Consider the following 16,615-nt stretch of genomic DNA (forward strand, 5'->3'; position numbering starts at 1 on the left):
ATTTATATATGTAATTGTACTGTTTGAAATGCTTATTGTTTAATTTTTTACCGTTTATACTATTAAGAATCGTTAACATGCATATTAGCATATATATAACCTTTGTGAATTGAAATGAGTAAATAGTTATTGTTAAAAAGTTAAAACTATATATATATATATATATATATGTAATTTAGAAATGAACATGGAACCCCTCTTACACATTTGTTGGGATGTTTTGTCCATACCTCCTTGCCTTCGGAATCTCCCTCATTTTTCATCGTACGGCCCTCCCTAATTTCTCTCTCTTCAAATCAGTCACCTCTCTTCTCTCCGCTTTAATTAAAAAAATTACTACTTATATTTTTAATTTAATGTTAAATTATATTCAAATAAAAAATAAACCTTTTATAAAGTTTGTGTCGCACAGTTTTTTTAAAATATAAAAAAAAAGAAAACTCTTAGATAACTATGTTAAACATACTTCAGTAAAATCTTGCAGCAAACCACCGTTGGATGCTTGTACTTCCTTCATCCCCAATTGTACTAAGTCTGTTTCTGATGTTTTTATCAATAAGTTTGATTAACCTCTCCTCTGTTGCAGGTTGCTCTCCATGACGCCTTGCGTTCCGCTCCAGCCAGATAGAATGTATGGTGTTTTGGAAAACATAGCCGATGATTAGCTTTGTAGTCTTGTCAAGATCTTCGCCGCCAAGTAGAACCGTAATCGCTTGCCAGTCGGTGTGATAATTGTTCAGAAGCATCTTCTTCACTAGTGATTCCCAGATATGTAGCGAGTAGGGACACTGAAAAAAGAGATGTGCAGTAGTTTCCAATGGATAACCACGAAAAAGAGAGCTTGGGTTAGCACCTATATTCCATCGCTGAAGTTTGTCGCATGTAGTAAGTCTGTTTTTTACTAGTAGCCAAGTAAGAAAAGCAAACATTGGAGTTGCATAATTGAACCAGATCACTTTGTAAACCTCCAGAGTTGGATGAGGAGTTCGGATGAAAGACCAGGTATCCTTAGTGCTAAATTTCTTGCGATAGCAATCGTTTTTTCCTTTCCAGAGAGCTACGTCTTGCACCTCTGCATCACGTACAAGTTTGTGGGCCCTGATCGCCTCCTCTATTTGGTTTAACAGTGATTGTCTATGTCGTCGCTGTATGTTCATTTCCATAACCTCGGCTACCGTACTTGTGAGTGGTATCCCAAGAGATATCGTTCCTCTATTTCCCAGATTATCGTAAAGACACCCCAAATCCGACCAGTTATCGAACCAAAAAGATGTGGTTTCACCGTTGTGGACATCCACTTTATATAACTGGGTTGCGATGGTCCTATACTTTAAAGTTTTCTCCAAATCCATGATCCCGAGGTTAGTGGTTCTTGCTCTGCCCACAAAGAACCACTTCGAACGAGATGCCGATTTACCCAACTTACCCATAGTGAACCTTTTGCAGAGAGAATTCGCCATATAACCTTTAGAACACAGACTTTGTTTGCCTCCTCAATAGAGCGTAAGCCCAAACCACCCTCGTTCTTTGGCAAACAGACATCAGACCATGCAACTTTCGTTTTTTTGGGGTTTAAGGAAGGACCAGCCCATAAAAAAGCAGAACAGAGTTTATCAATCTCTTTCACACATGCTTTTGGGAGTCTAAAAGCAGCAATCCAGAAAATTACCGATTGGAGAAGTTGTAGTCACCCTGCAAACGAGAGAGTCCTCGCAGTCCAAGAGGTTAGTTGTGATCTAATTTTTTCCAATAGAGGAAGGTAGTCTGCTGCTGACATTCGTTTAGTAAGCAGAGGTAGGCCAAGATATCTAACAGGGAGTGTACCGTATTCGAAAGGGAACCGATGGAGAATCACTTCCCGTTCCATCGAAGAAACTCCGACTGATGTTCAAACCCGAATGTTTTGCAAAATCTGAAAAACATCCAAAACTCCTTCAATCGACTGCTTCTGTCCCTCCACAAATACCATCAAATCGTCCACAAAACAGAGGTGGGTTAGGTTCATTGATCGACAATTTGGGTGAAGACCAAACTGTTTATTTTGAGCAGCTATATCCAATTTGCGAGAGAGGACGTTCATGCAGATCACAAACATGTAAGGACTCAAAGAACAACCTTGCCGGAGACCCCGTTTGCTACCAAAGTAACCTGCCAGTTCCCCATTCACCTGTACGGAAAAAGAGGCCGAGGTGATGCAAGTTTGTATCCAATGTATATACGTATCCGGGAAGTCAAGAGCTCGCAACGTGTTAAGGAGAAAACTCCACTGCACTGAATCGAATGTCTTCGATATATCTATCTTCATAGCACACCGAGGGGACACTGAATCCTTATGATAATCTTTAACAAGTTCTGTAGCTAGGAGTAGATTTTCCATCAACAATCTATCCTTGACAAAAGCTGACTGGTTAGGAGATATAAATTTTGGTAAGATGAGCTTTAGCTTGTTTGCAAGTATCTTAGAAATGATTTTGTAGAGGACATTGCAGCATGAAATGGGTCTGTAATCCTTCATGGTTTTTGCATCCTTCTTCTTTGGAATTAAGGCCAATATAGTGGAGTTAACCCCCTTTGGTAAAAATCCAGTCCTGAGTAGACCAATCTACAAAATCTGCAGGTTTCAAAGTGAGGAAGTTTGTAAAGTATTGCTCTGCTTCTAGCTTAATGTGTTCCTGTGTGTGTACGGATCTCCCATCTGCACATTGGATTTTCTTGATATTATTCCGCACCTCCCTAAGTTTCGCCGACGCATGGAAGGCTTTGTTATTCTGGTCTCCAATCCGAAGCCAGTGTAACTTAGCTTTTTGCTGCAGGAAACGCTCCTCAATGTCTGCTAATGTCCTCCATTTTTCGTATTTCGTAGCTTCCTCATGGACCACCTGGCTTGATGGTGTGACCATTGTCTTCTTTTGAGCCTCACATAAAGCTTCATAAGCAGCTTTTGTTCTTGCAGTGATATTGCTGACCATTTGTTTTCCTAGGCGGCGAATGTGAGGCTTGAGTCCTTTAAGAGACTTTGTAAATCTATGCATTGCAGAGGTTGAATGGAACAAAGGAGGGGACCTTTTCCAGATATCTGCTAGCGTGTTCAGGTAATCCGGATGTGTTGTAACAGCATTTACAAACTTAAAAGGTTTCTGCACTTTCCTCTGCTCATCAGTGATATAAAACCGACACCTTAAGTGGTTTGAGCAACCTCCGGACTCGAAAACAGAATATGATTGACAAAAGTGTTGGAGCCAATGCTGATTTACTAACACTCGATCCAATTTTTTGCATATCACTCCATCGTGGCGTTTGTTACCCCATGTAAAACGCGGTCCCTGATAACTCATATCAACAAATTCACAGTCCCGCGCAAGGTCCTGAAAATCACGCATACCCAGTGTAACAGATGGTGATGAATCAGAGAGAGAATTGTCATCAATATCTGTTTCATTAAAATCTCCACAGATAAGCCAAGCCTTGTGTCGAAACAGAGTCGAGTTATGATGGTGTCGTAAATCACTCCAGAGTGACTTGCGTTCTGCGTAAAGATTAGAAGCATAGACAAACGACACAAAGAATTCATGGCGATCGTCAATGCAAACCGAAACTGTGATCAACTGTGAAGTTTTGTATATTGGTGTAACCCGAACATTGTTTCTCCAAACCAACCATAACCTACCCAATCGATGCTCCTCATAGTTTGTGAGAAGGGACCAGTCTGCAAAAACTGATTTAAACACTCGCTCTGCTCGTCTTTCCTTTATCTTTGTTTCAATCAAAAAACCAAAATCAAACCTTCCTCGAGACAACCACTCTCGCACCACTCGTTGTTTTTCCTTTTTATTAAAACCACGGATGTTCCAAAAGAAACCCGACATCAGAGGTTCTTTTGAGCTTTATGTGTCTGCAGAGTACTAGGGGGTTGAAGCCTTGTACTCTGCTGTCCATTCACCGAAACATACTTATGTCCCTCCTTAGAGGCACGCGGGAGGGATGGATGCAGCAATACTCCTTGTTCGTCCAACACTGTATCATCTGTGTCATCCCGAGCAAGTTTCTCCTGATCGGGTTCATCAGCAATAGTCTCCCTCACACTTTCCGCACTTGCTTCTCTTAGAGGCAGCTCTGAAGAGATATCCTCGCATTTCTCTCCCTTGTCACTGAGACATGAGAAAGAATTTGACAAGTTAGATATCTCATTGTTGCTTAGTGGAGCTATTTTCCCCGGACTACGAATGCCTTTGATAGGTGTACACCATTCTGCATCTGTACTCTGGTCAGAGGTATCAGCACCGGCGACCACATTGTCCCCCGTCCCCCTCACAATCTCTGCAACATTTTCCTTAGGGATCACCTTCTCAACCATCGCCAAAGAATCTTCTCTACTAGGGGACTCCTGCAGTCTTGCCGGGATATACTGCAATTCAGCATCTGTGACAGGTGATACATTGTCGACAAGACCAGGTGTGACCGAAGCCGAGATAATAGGGTTCTGTTTTGATAAACAGTCAACACGAAGATGTCCCCATTTTGAACAATCAACACACCTTGGTGGCAACCAAGGATAAACAAACTCCACAACTGTGTCCCCCCCTTTTCCAGATTTAAAAGACATGTGCTTTGGTAAACTATTTGTCAAATCCACCTCCACAAACACTTTTTACCTCCACAAACGATTTACACGCTTCTGTCTCCGGGTGTAAACGCTTTGGTAGTCCTAAAGGACTAGTGATCGCACTTAGCACCTTCCAAGAGAAATACCTGGGAGGGACATTCTTGACAACAACCCACATATGAACCGTTTATAGACCCTCATGTGTAGTATCAATGATAGGAGTCCACTTCGTGAGAACCACTGCAACACCGCAAAGATTCCACATACCTCTTCTTAGTACTCGCAGTCTAGTGCGCTCATCCTTGATACGAAATCTCACAGTGGTGTTATCCACCGCATAAACATCTATTTTCATTGTCTTGTCACCCAAAGTCCAGATCTTATTCACCAAAGCATGAATCCTTCCCACAAAAGGGGACTTGGCTAAGAATTTACCAATAAGAAAGTCTTCCCAAAGCGGCTGAGCCTCCTCAAAAACCGCATATGGGATCCTAACAGTTGGCATACCATCAATCTCCTCAACATCCAACTCCACTTTTTCCATCACATCTGAATCTTTCACCATCGAAACTCATGTGCGTTGTTTCGATTGACCACCCATCTTCGCTTGATTCGCTGTAACCTTTTGCTGATCTGCAACACCTGAAGCTACCGCAACTGACAAACCCTTCTCGACAGTCCCCTTTACGTTTTGCGGCATAGAGATCACAGACTTCGCAGCCAACACATCCTCCACCTGACTAATCTCACCCTCTTCTACCTCAACTCTGTCCTTCTCAATATCCCGATGCGCAAAACCGACGTCCCCCAGCGGCATAGCCTCCGGTGGTATCAAACCGTGCAGGAAAAGCAAAAAACCCTAATCGCCTTTTTTTTCACCCTCAGAGCTAAAAACGCACCATTTCTAACTTAAATACAAACATTCCATCGTTATAAAAATTACTGCTTATATGAAACCCTAATCTTTGAGTACTTATGTTAAACCCTAAGAAAGAAACAAAAATCAAGATTAAATTATTAATATCATTATTACTAATCAAGCAAAATCATACCTCATTAACGTGATGTGACACACACCTCAAATGTGTATACATGCATATGAAATAACTTAATTAAGAAACAGTAAAAAACAAAAAAAACGACTATAAGAATTGCTTTTTTAAAAAAGAAGAAGCATATATATATATATATGTATGGCTTGGATGATTGCTAAAAGCAATTTCTGGGGAAAGGAAGGGTACAATGACAGAGAGTATAGAGTGCAGGAGAATCTAACTCCCAAACTTAGCAATGCTTAGGTACCTTTCTTAATTACTTCTCTCTTGCTACACTCGTTCTCTCCTTTCCCTCCAATCTATATAATAATTTTATCCTTATTCTTTTTTTTTTCCTATCTTATTATATATAAAAAATCCAAATTTAATTGCACATTTTTGCAGTAAACCATCCTTGTGTTCTCTCATAATCGACTCCTTTTGTTCATTCTCTCTCTCAACCACTCCCTCTCGTTTTTTGAGAAAACCCAAATCATATAAAACCAAAAAAAATTAAAAAAACCCTATTGAATCATCTTTTCTTGATTTCCATTTTCATCTCAGGTTTTTATATACCCACCAAAGTTATTTTGTTTTTGTTTGCACGGAGNACCCAAATCATATAAAACCAAAACAAATTTAAAAAACCCTATTGAATCATCTTTTCTTGATTTCCATTTTCATCTCTGGTTTTTATATACCCATCAAAGTTATTTTGTTTTTGTTTGCATGGAGGAGTTCATAATTACTCTCTGCTAGCTTCTTCTTAGGTGGGGTTTTCAGGAAGTTTCGTAATCATGGGTTTGGAGAGACCATCATCATTGTCATCATCATTACCAACATCAGAAAACTCAAGGGCCAATAAGTTCAGTCTCTTCTATATATTCCTACTCTTCATCGTCGTCTGTGTGTCCACTACATTCATTACTTCCTCTTCGCTTTCTTCTCCATGTAAGCCCCAGTTCCTTTTTCTCGTTTTCATTAATATATATTATTTTTCTCCAACATAAATATCTTTAAATTTATGGTTCGTACGTATCATATAATCTTTTGGGTTTATGTATATTATATTGTTGTAAAAATGCAGATATTAGGAACTCTTACTCTAAGAAACTAGGGAACTTCTTTGCACAGGTTCGTAAGCTGTTTTAACCTCTTACTCTCTTGCGTGATCCAATATAGTTTTTGTTTTTGTTTTTTGGGTGCTGTTCATGAGTCAATAATTTTGGAAGAAATAAATCAAAAACTAAAACCACATAATATTCAAAAAAAAAATTATCTCCTGATTCAAGCATCTTTGGAGTAAAAGATTGATGCTGAATCATCATCATAATAGACATTAAAAATAATATAATCTTATAATGTGGGGGTCTCTAAAAGGACTACACAACCAAAAGGGGTTGTGGCTAAAATGCGCTTGAACAGTCAGCGACTGTGACGGCATGTCGAGACTGACTGAGCATGCAGATGCCATGTACTCCTTCACAGATACTCAGCCGTCCGATTCATTTTAGCGCACACGAGGACAAGGACAGTACTCAACTTTTGGTCCGTTCACCTCTCGTGGGTCCCCTAACCTTGCTTCTGTCTGTGAATTTTTTGATCTCAATCTAGTGGTAATAGTAGTAGTCATTCGCCCCCACGGCGCACGTTAACGTATGACAGCCTCTTGGAACTTCTCAATCTCTCTGCGCCTTTTTTTGGTAATGTGCGTAGCGCTTTTTCCGGAGCGGTTTTCCCCGTCTTGTCTCACAGCCCCCCCCCAAGCCCTGTCTTAATAATGTTTTTCACCTAAACCGCGAACTTTAGCAAAATCATGCGCATATTAGCAACTTTGTGCACATGTTAGCAGTATTATACTACTTGAGTTGAGTTCACCATGTTGAAAGTCTTTAAATTTAATTAGAAAAGTTAAAAAAAAAAACATTCTTGATTAACCATATCGTTAGGGTTTATGTTACTGTGTATTTAATTTCATCCAAAGAAAGAAAATTATAAAGTAGAATATATATGTATGCGCTTGATATATATGGTTTGAGTATGTGCTCAGGAGGGTGGCAAGAGTACAGTAGTGATCAAGAACACTAGGAAAATCGGTGACCAGAGCAAGGACGCGGAGCTACGGAGGATTCTAAGGGGATTGGGATCATCTCCACCACGGTGCTCATCCAAGTGTGGAAGATGTACGCCGTGCAGGCCTGTGCACGTACCAGTGCCTCCGGGCACGCCTGTCACCGCCGAATACTACCCTGAGGCTTGGAGATGCAAGTGTGGCAACAAGTTGTACATGCCATGATCGTAGATTATATTTATACTCACATATATACATTATATATTTATATATATGATCTATATGTAGGTTTCATGGTTATGTCTTAATTTTTGCGTCTCTACTCAAATATTAATTATTTGTTAAACATGTTTCTAAGACAGCCCCTCATGAAACTTTTGATGATTCTCCCGTCTGTACGATAATTTTTAGGTTGTAACAAATGATATAAAATGGTAAGAATAATTCATGAGCATGACATGCTATTAGTTATTGTCTTATTAAACGTACGGGCTTCCTAATATTGATCGGATAGATTTATGCTCATAAAATGTAGACTAATATAGATAAGCAAAAAGCCCAATAACAGTTTTCTTGGCACGTATATAATCGATCATGCATCCAAGTAAACTGTAAACATCTATTTCCAAGACTCGTTGATTCCATTTACATTTTGCAACGATTTCAACGCACTCAAATCATCTAAGCATATATACTAATAATATCTAAGAATGCATATGCTTACGTAGTCTCATTCTAATACATCATGTTATACAAAAAAAGAAGCTTATAATATCAGTCACAGGCCACAGCCATATATTACTGCTCAAACGATTATGTCGGAGTCATTGACTGACTAATTCTTCTTTACTATTGAAAACAGTAAGACTTTTTATGTAAAATTTAATCGCCAAGTGAGTATGTAACTGTCAACTGCCCATGAATTTTCTTCTTTTATTTTAAAAATAAATAGATTATAACGACCAAAGATTTTTTTTTTTTTTTTTTGGGTTGCGGTCTTAAACGGACAAAAGAATAATACTACAATAACAGAGAAATAATTAGTCCATCAGATTTAAATAATAGAGATATAATTAGTCTGCAATCAGGTTAATAATAGAAACATATCTCAGCACCGAAATTTTCAACAGCCGGCCCACAACCCTGAACCGTCCAGCTGGAAGCCGGCGTCGACTTATTCCACCGTTCGGATATCGACAAGTGTTACCATTAGGACACCTGCCACAGTCTCGTGGAACATGTTTTGTATAAATTAAAATTTTTACTAACCAAGTCGCTATCTTCACGAGGCTCACGACCTAAAAATTGAATGAAAACCACATGAGATGAGACACGCTTCTTTTTCGAAATATCGATGTGCATATTTCTAGCACAATATACAAGATTCTGAATTGTTCTAGATGTAAAAACTAAAAAGTACGAGACAAGTTACGAGAGTGTATGGTGATAAGATCACGCGTTGCCGCGTTGGTATAGAGGAAATGAAGTAGAAACTATCGACAACACAATAATTGAGAGAGTAATAATTTGTGGGATTGGCCGCATTTGTTATACGCATGATAAATGCAACTGGGTGTTGACTGTAGATCGATAGTACAAAAAAAATTATAGAACGAAAATAATTAATTTTAAAACAAATTTACTTTTTTTTTTTTTATCAAAAACAAAACAAAAAACAAAAAAAAAGCAAATTTACCATTCTATATGCATGGTTTAAGAAATTAGATAAATAAATCGATTAAAAATAGTTTTTTAACAGTTGACTTAATTATTTTTGAATTATTATGTAACATTAAAATTATTTGTGAAATTAAATTATTGGTTACATTTTCCTTCATGGGACAGTTTATTTTGCAATGATTTCTACTGTAAGTGAGACATGGTAGTAGATGCATGTATATACTGTATAGTAAAGCTTCACATATATAAAATTTGGGTTTTAAAAACTTTTTTATTTTTATTTTGGGTCGGTTGCTCAAAAAGGAAGATATTTCGTAAATGATATAAATGAGGTCGAATGTTGCTATTGAGAATAATCAAAGATGATATCAACATTGCTGGTCAGAATGATTTGGGATGAAGTTAACTTAAAGCTTGGTTTACGTAAATTTAGTTGGTTTAAAGACTAAGTTTGGTTATATATTTGCAAATGAAGATCAAGATGATATAAATTGTTGTGGATCAGTAACGCTATTGAAGATGATCCGGTTGAGTTGCAATACTGTTGCTTAGGGTCATCTGAATGAGGTTAATTTAAGTTTGGGTTTATAAAACGTTTAAGTTTGGCTTCTTTGTAAAATACAAAACATATTTTCGTAACGGTTACATTCCTATACTTTTTTGAATTATCCATTTAGTCTAAAAAAGTAACAAAAAAGATAAAAAGAGAGAATCGGTTAAACTCTGTTTTAGGCAATCTTAATCCTCATCATTAAACCTCAACCCTCCCCCATTTAAATACCTAACCACACTTCCTTTTATAATTCTTATTCCATAAAAAGTAGACAAACTTCTCCAAGAAGAATTGAAGAAAGACTGTTTAACATACGTGACCACATCTCAGTTACGCGTATTCAAAAAACTCTCCAAGCGAACATCATTTTCTCTGGCTTCTAAAACCATGCCAGAGATCGAGATCGTCTTAGGGAGCGGCGACAACAAAGCCGCGGCTGCCTTATTCGGGAAATACGAGCTCGGAAAGCTTCTAGGATGCGGCGCCTTCGCCAAAGTCTTCCACGCACGAGACCGCCGAACAGGACAAAGCGTGGCCGTGAAAATCCTCAACAAGAAAAAGCTCTTAACGAATCCAGCGTTAGCCAACAACATCAAACGAGAGATCTCGATCATGAGGAGACTATCCCATCCAAACATCGTTAGGCTCCACGAAGTAATGGCGACGAAGGGGAAGGTCTTCTTCGTGATGGAGTTTGTTAAAGGAGGCGAGCTCTTCAACAAAATCTCCAAACACGGACGTCTCAGCGAAGATCTAACCCGTAGGTATTTCCAACAGCTGATCTCCGCCGTTGGTTACTGCCACGCTCGCGGTGTTTACCACCGCGATCTCAAACCGGAGAATCTCTTGATCGACGAAAACGGAAACTTAAAAGTTTCCGATTTCGGTCTCAGTGCTTTAACAGATCAGATCAGACCCGACGGGTTGTTACACACGTTGTGCGGTACTCCGGCGTACGTTGCGCCGGAGATTTTATCTAAGAAAGGTTACGAAGGTGCTAAAGTCGATGTATGGTCATGTGGCATCATCTTGTTCGTTCTCGCCGCCGGTTTTTTACCGTTCAACGATCCAAATCTGATGAATATGTATAAGAAGATTTACAAAGGTGAGTATCGTTGTCCTCGATGGATGTCGCCGGATCTGAAACGATTCGTTTCTCGTCTTCTCGAGATCAATCCGGAGAAGAGGATCACCATCGATGAGATTCTGGTTGATCCTTGGTTTGTTAAAGGAGGATTGGAACAGATCAAGTTCCACGACGAGATCGAGAAAGATCGGAAGATTGAATTGGAAGGTGTGAAGAGTTTAAACGCTTTTGATTTGATTTCGTACTCGTCGGGGTTAGATCTGTCGGGGCTGTTCGATGGTTGTAGCAGCAGCGGGGGAGGTTCGATTGGGGAATCGGAGAGGTTTTTATCGGAGAAGACGCCTGAGATGTTGGCGGAGGAGGTTGAGGTGTTTGCGAAGGAGGAGAATCTGAGGATGAAGAAGAAAGGGGATGAAGAGTGTGGGTTTGAGATGGAAGGGCAGAATGGGAAATTTGTGATTGGGATTTGTGTTTCGCGGTTGAATGATTTGCTTGTGGTTGTGGAGGCACGGCGGAGAGGTGGTGATGCTGATTGTTACAAGGAGATGTGGAATGATAAACTCAAGGTTCGACTTATTCGCGTTTGTGATCAGACGTCTCCAAACGCAGCTATTTAAAAAAAAAAAAAAAAAAAACGCCGTTCTTTTGAGATTTTAAAAAGCCTAATCGCAGTTGTTGGATTTGGCTGGGTTGATTTGCGTTCTTGTTACGTTTTTAGAATTTATCTCATTACCGTTGAAAAAAAATATATATATTGACGTATGTATTTAAAATTCTGTACGAAGTTGTAGGGTATCTATTTTGTGCTTTTCTGAGAAAATGCATGTATTTATTCACTATGTACCAGTACAACAAAGTATAGAACTGCATTTGTGGAAAAACGGCCAAAATCCAACTCAACTATTTGTCAAACGTTTTTTTATACCTGAACTTTAATACCCTGTAAAAATCAATCTAAGTCATCCAAAAATTCAAATTTTAAACCTAAACTATGTGAATTTGACCGATTTTAACATCTATTTAAACGGGGTTAATTAGCGGGTTAACGGTGCTGAGTCACATGACACCATGGCAAACACATAAAATTAAAATAATTCAAAACAACGTCGTTTTGAAGTGAAAACAATATTGACGGTTACAAGGTGGACTCGAATCTGCGGAGCGTACACCACCTAAATTTATCACATACCACTGAGCCATATTGATTCATCGTTTAATAGCTCACAACGCTTCAATATATCTTTTTCCATTTGTCTCTTTTTCTTACCAGCCGCCGGGACAAAAACTTTAGAATCCAAAAATCAAATTGGAAAAGAAGCCTTTGTTCATAATTTGATTTGTGTTCTGCCTTTAAAGTTATCCATAACAATTTGAATCATAAATTGGCAAATCATAATCAAAACTAGAAAGGTTGTCTGATGCGGACCTACGTACAAGCAAGGCAGGTCATATGACCTGGGTAAATTTTTAAATTTCCCTATGGTTATTAAGAAAAAAACACATTTACCCTCATCAATTTTTTTTTTTACTTGTGTTTGATCTGGTTTAAAATTTATCCTGGGTCCGCTATTGGTTGTCTCTACTCTTAATTTGGAAATGACACGAGGTCAATTGCTTCGACGGAGAGAAACCAAACACTTCTCCCCGGATTCCACAGATCCAGAGATTCATCGGCATAGTAGAAGAAGAAACGGTGTTAAATGAACAAAGCGGACGGTTCGCTACAGGAAGTGATGCTTGTTAGAACGATAGAGAGATGGTTGCAGGCAGAGAGGAGACGAAGATGACAAGCCCGACAAGATTAAATTATTGCTTTACAGATAACTCTGTTTGTGTCCCAGTGGTTATAGCGTGAAGTTAATTTTATTTGGGCTTCATCCACCCGAGTTCGAACCCTACAACATTTGATTTTATACAATTTTTAAAACTAAAACGACGTCGTATGGAATTTTTTGCCATGTGTTTGCCACGGTGTCATGTGATTCAACACCGTTAACCCGCTAATTAACACCGTTTAAATAGATGTTGAAATCGGCCAAATACACATAGTTTATGTTTAAAGTTTGAATTTTTGGATGACTTAGGTTGATTTTTACATGATACTAAAGTTCAAGTATGAAAAAGCATTTGACAAATAATTGAGGTTGATTTTGGCCGTTTTTCCCTGTAGATACTTACTCTTTTGTATTGTGTAGAAAATATTCTTCTCTATGTCTAATTTGGATTTCTAATTCACATAGTATTGGAGGGCAAAATTTAATTGGACTTTATTATCAATTTCGGATTATTGCTTGTGTGATATGGCTTCTTCAATTTAACATTGTGTAATGTATTATTGAACATATGAAATGATTGAATATGGAGTTCCAAGTCCAGTGATGAAAAAGGTATGTACATACAATACCTTGCAAAAACTTTAAAAATATGCATATTGTTTTTATGAAAAAAAAAAAGAAGAAGCTATTATTGTCTACTTGATTAGGAATTTACAACTCAAAAGGAGTGAAGGTTAAGGAATCATTATCATTATTAAAGCATCATCATAAGCACCAGCCTTTCTTATTCATCTCATCATTTGTTTGGCCGATTTTGTTTTATTTTTTAAAAACAATAATTATTTAATTTGATCTTATATGATCATTGAACAGCTCAAAGTACAATTTCTGCCCACCTTTTGGTTTTTAGGCGCAAAGAGAACCAACAATGTGGCAAAATAGGTTGTTTGGTGTGAATTATAGGACAGTAGATGTAGAAGAAAAGTGGTTGATGAAGTTAATACATCTTAAAAATAATATCTATATTGAAATTCACAAAAAATCTCTTAGTTTATAACTATTATGTGAATTCCGAGTAAAACAATAAATTACACCTTATATCATTGTACTTCATTTTGCTCTTTTGTTTTTCTTTCTAACTTTTAGGCTTATGATTGTGTGGTATGAATGTGACTGCGGAGAAGAGAAAGAGAGCTTACCTAACAGAGCTGGTGGTGGTCTGATTCACATGAAGCCATACATGAACGAGCTTCATGTAATTAAGCCGTGAAGGAAGAGATGGAGTCAAACAGCCTTCAATTCTTTTGTTGGCCCTCAAATTCTAGGCAAGCAACTCTTCATCCCATCGGTATTGGATGAAGAGGAAGAGTGAAAAACATCATGTCAGAGGTTGTATATCTAACTTTATTTTTCTCACTTGGATGATTTTGCATATTTTTGTTTTTATTGAAGTTGTTTTGAACCTTGATCCACAACCATGTAATATGGATTTTCTGCCGCAATTTTTTTTATTTGTATCAAAATATCAAAACAATATTTTATTTTGATTAATTGTTTATTGCCTAAATTTTGGGATGTCGAAAATTGCTGACATTCCTTCTACATGATCAATAGATACTCTTGATTATTTAAAGAGATAAATAAATGTTAGAGGCCACTAGTACCAAATTCAGGGAGTGAGTAAATTTTTTAATAAAATAGATTTTGGTGGAATCGTTTTTCTATAAAAGAATGTACTGATTCTGAATCTTCATTGATGGGAAAGAACAAGTCTCTCACCAAGCTTTGCTGAAGTTAGCTAAGAAAAGGAAAAAAATTTAGAGGAGGTATTGAATTAGAATTTTAAAAGATTCTGGTTTTTTAATAAAATTTTCTGTTATTCAATTTGTGATTTTTAAATTATTATCCAAATCCAGTGTTATTGAATTTGAAATTTACTTAAAATCAGTCAAAGTAATTTAGAATATATTGTTATTCAACTAGAGATTTATAAAAATCTTATAAAATCCAGTGTTATTCAAATTTGACAATTTTTTTTGTAAAAGTGTTTAACATTGATTTTAAAAGATTTTGGATAGTTCTTTAGTTGAAAACTAGTGAGAAATAAGAACGAAACAATCTCACCTCTATATGTGTTATTCTGAAGGATTTCAAAAACAAAAAAAAAACAGTTCTCAAGAAAAAAAACAGTTCTCAAAAAAAAAAACAGTTCTCAAGAGCTATTCGCCGGTTGAATCAGTCTTTGTTACTTGTGGAATAGACAGATCCATTCGGTTCTGGAAGGAATCCGTCTAGTCTAGAAGAGAATCCAATGAATCAAAGTAGTATTTGTTATTTTCTTAAAAACATAAAGCATACATGAGATTACAAAACAATAGAAATTCTGGAGATAGATTTGCTTATATAAGATACTTTCTTTGGAGAGTTCTGTTGTTTCATGTTGCCTTGTGAAAAATGCAAGTAATGTTCCAGTTCACTGCATAAGAACAAAAACAAAGCAGGTGAGTTTCAAAATCAGAATTACTTCTCTAATGAGTTTTCTTTCAATATATTGACCTCTTCATAAGATTCAACACCAGTACACCACCGTCCTCTCTAATGCATTTTTTTTGATTCATCCCTTGAAACTTATCGTGTCTACTCAAGGTTTCCAAATAATTATTTCTACAATTTTCCTCTGCAATATTGAATATGTTTGAAAAATCATATTCCAAACATACTTCCATTGTGTTGTCCATTGAAACCATAATTATTAGACATGACTTTTGTGTTTGAGAAGTCGATGAACCTTATTTGCTTTCGTGTGTGTAAATCTCTTAAAATCTTTCAATAAATCTCACCAAATCACAAATTATTTTTCTTTTCTAAAATAAAAATAATAATAAATCCACCAAAGTATCATACAATCTCATTGAAATCTCTCAAAATCCAAAATTTCCTAAATCTAACCAAATCTTTTAAAATTCTAATTTCAATACCCCTCTTAGCGTTTTTTAATTATGTCATAAAACAACAAAATTCTCTTTGGTTAGTGTGATTTTGGTTGTTGTCGCGTAAAACTATTTAAAAAAAGATACATTCATGTGCATTATACAGTAAAACCTCTATAAATTAATACTCTATAAATTAATACTCTATAAATTAATAAACACTATAAATTAATAAATTTTGCTAGTCCCAAGTCGGGACAGTGTAAAAAATAACAAAATTCGATAAAATAATAAGATAATAATTTTTTTGAAATCTCCATGTAAAATATGGTCCCAATAACATCATAAATTAATAATCATGTAAATTTACATATATATATAGTAAAATATGTTTCTCTTAAACATCATATCTATAAAACAATTATTATGTTGTATCTTCAAATTATAATGATATAAATTATTCTATAACATTTCATAAAACAGCTAAATTTTTTTAAAGTTTTCAATTTCTAAATATGCATCATATACATTTTGATAGTTTGATAGACTATTATAATACGATAATTGATATTCTTATTCATAAATTTGAATATTTATGTCATGTGTATAAGTGAATTTGTCTATAATATTTTTAATTCATTGTCAATAATACTTTTTAATTATTTCAAATTCAATTCCAATACCATAAAATTTACAACATCCAAAATTCTAATCTTATTTTGCAAAAATGGTCTCCATTCATAATTTTTTAAAAATTAAACAATTAAAAATACCTATAAACTAATAATTATTAATTTACACTATAAAATAATTATTATTAATTTATAGATAAATTAATATCACTATAAATTAAAAATATATTTTGGTCCCAACATTATTAAT

The 16,615-nt window shown here is 36.3% G+C and overlaps 2 protein-coding genes across 4 annotated transcripts; both read left to right on the forward strand.

The window, feature by feature from the left end:
* On the forward strand, positions 5,813-8,092 carry LOC104700450 (EPIDERMAL PATTERNING FACTOR-like protein 6). 3 transcript variants are annotated; one of them, XM_010415973.1, is made up of 4 exons: positions 5,813-5,901; positions 6,408-6,588; positions 6,725-6,771; positions 7,688-8,092. In XM_010415973.1, exons 2-4 carry the CDS (start codon positions 6,435-6,437, stop codon positions 7,931-7,933), a joined length of 447 nt encoding a protein of 148 aa, XP_010414275.1. In that variant the 5' UTR covers positions 5,813-5,901; positions 6,408-6,434; the 3' UTR covers positions 7,934-8,092. The 3 variants fall into 3 exon arrangements, with proteins under 3 accessions (XP_010414275.1, XP_019083038.1, XP_010414274.1); XM_019227493.1 differs by having other exon boundaries at positions 5,819-5,901; positions 6,376-6,588; XM_010415972.1 differs by lacking the exon at positions 5,813-5,901 and having other exon boundaries at positions 6,255-6,588.
* On the forward strand, positions 9,980-11,909 carry LOC104700451 (CBL-interacting serine/threonine-protein kinase 11-like). The gene has a single exon (XM_010415975.2). It carries the CDS (start codon positions 10,329-10,331, stop codon positions 11,643-11,645), a length of 1,317 nt encoding a protein of 438 aa, XP_010414277.1. The 5' UTR covers positions 9,980-10,328; the 3' UTR covers positions 11,646-11,909.

The sequence above is a fragment of the Camelina sativa genome, chromosome 7, assembly GCF_000633955.1.
Source record: "Camelina sativa cultivar DH55 chromosome 7, Cs, whole genome shotgun sequence".
NCBI lineage: Eukaryota > Viridiplantae > Streptophyta > Magnoliopsida > Brassicales > Brassicaceae > Camelina > Camelina sativa.

Bases quoted from the DNA above. Each gene is read 5' to 3' on its own strand.
- LOC104700450 (XM_010415973.1), top strand. From the start codon at position 6,435: ATGGGTTTGGAGAGACCATCATCATTGTCATCATCATTACCAACATCA. The intron at 6,589-6,724 runs GTAAGCCCCAGT...GTAAAAATGCAG, and splicing joins CTCTTCGCTTTCTTCTCCAT to ATATTAGGAACTCTTACTCT. The intron at 6,772-7,687 runs GTTCGTAAGCTG...GTATGTGCTCAG, and splicing joins TAGGGAACTTCTTTGCACAG to GAGGGTGGCAAGAGTACAGT.
- LOC104700451 (XM_010415975.2), top strand. From the start codon at position 10,329: ATGCCAGAGATCGAGATCGTCTTAGGGAGCGGCGACAACAAAGCCGCG.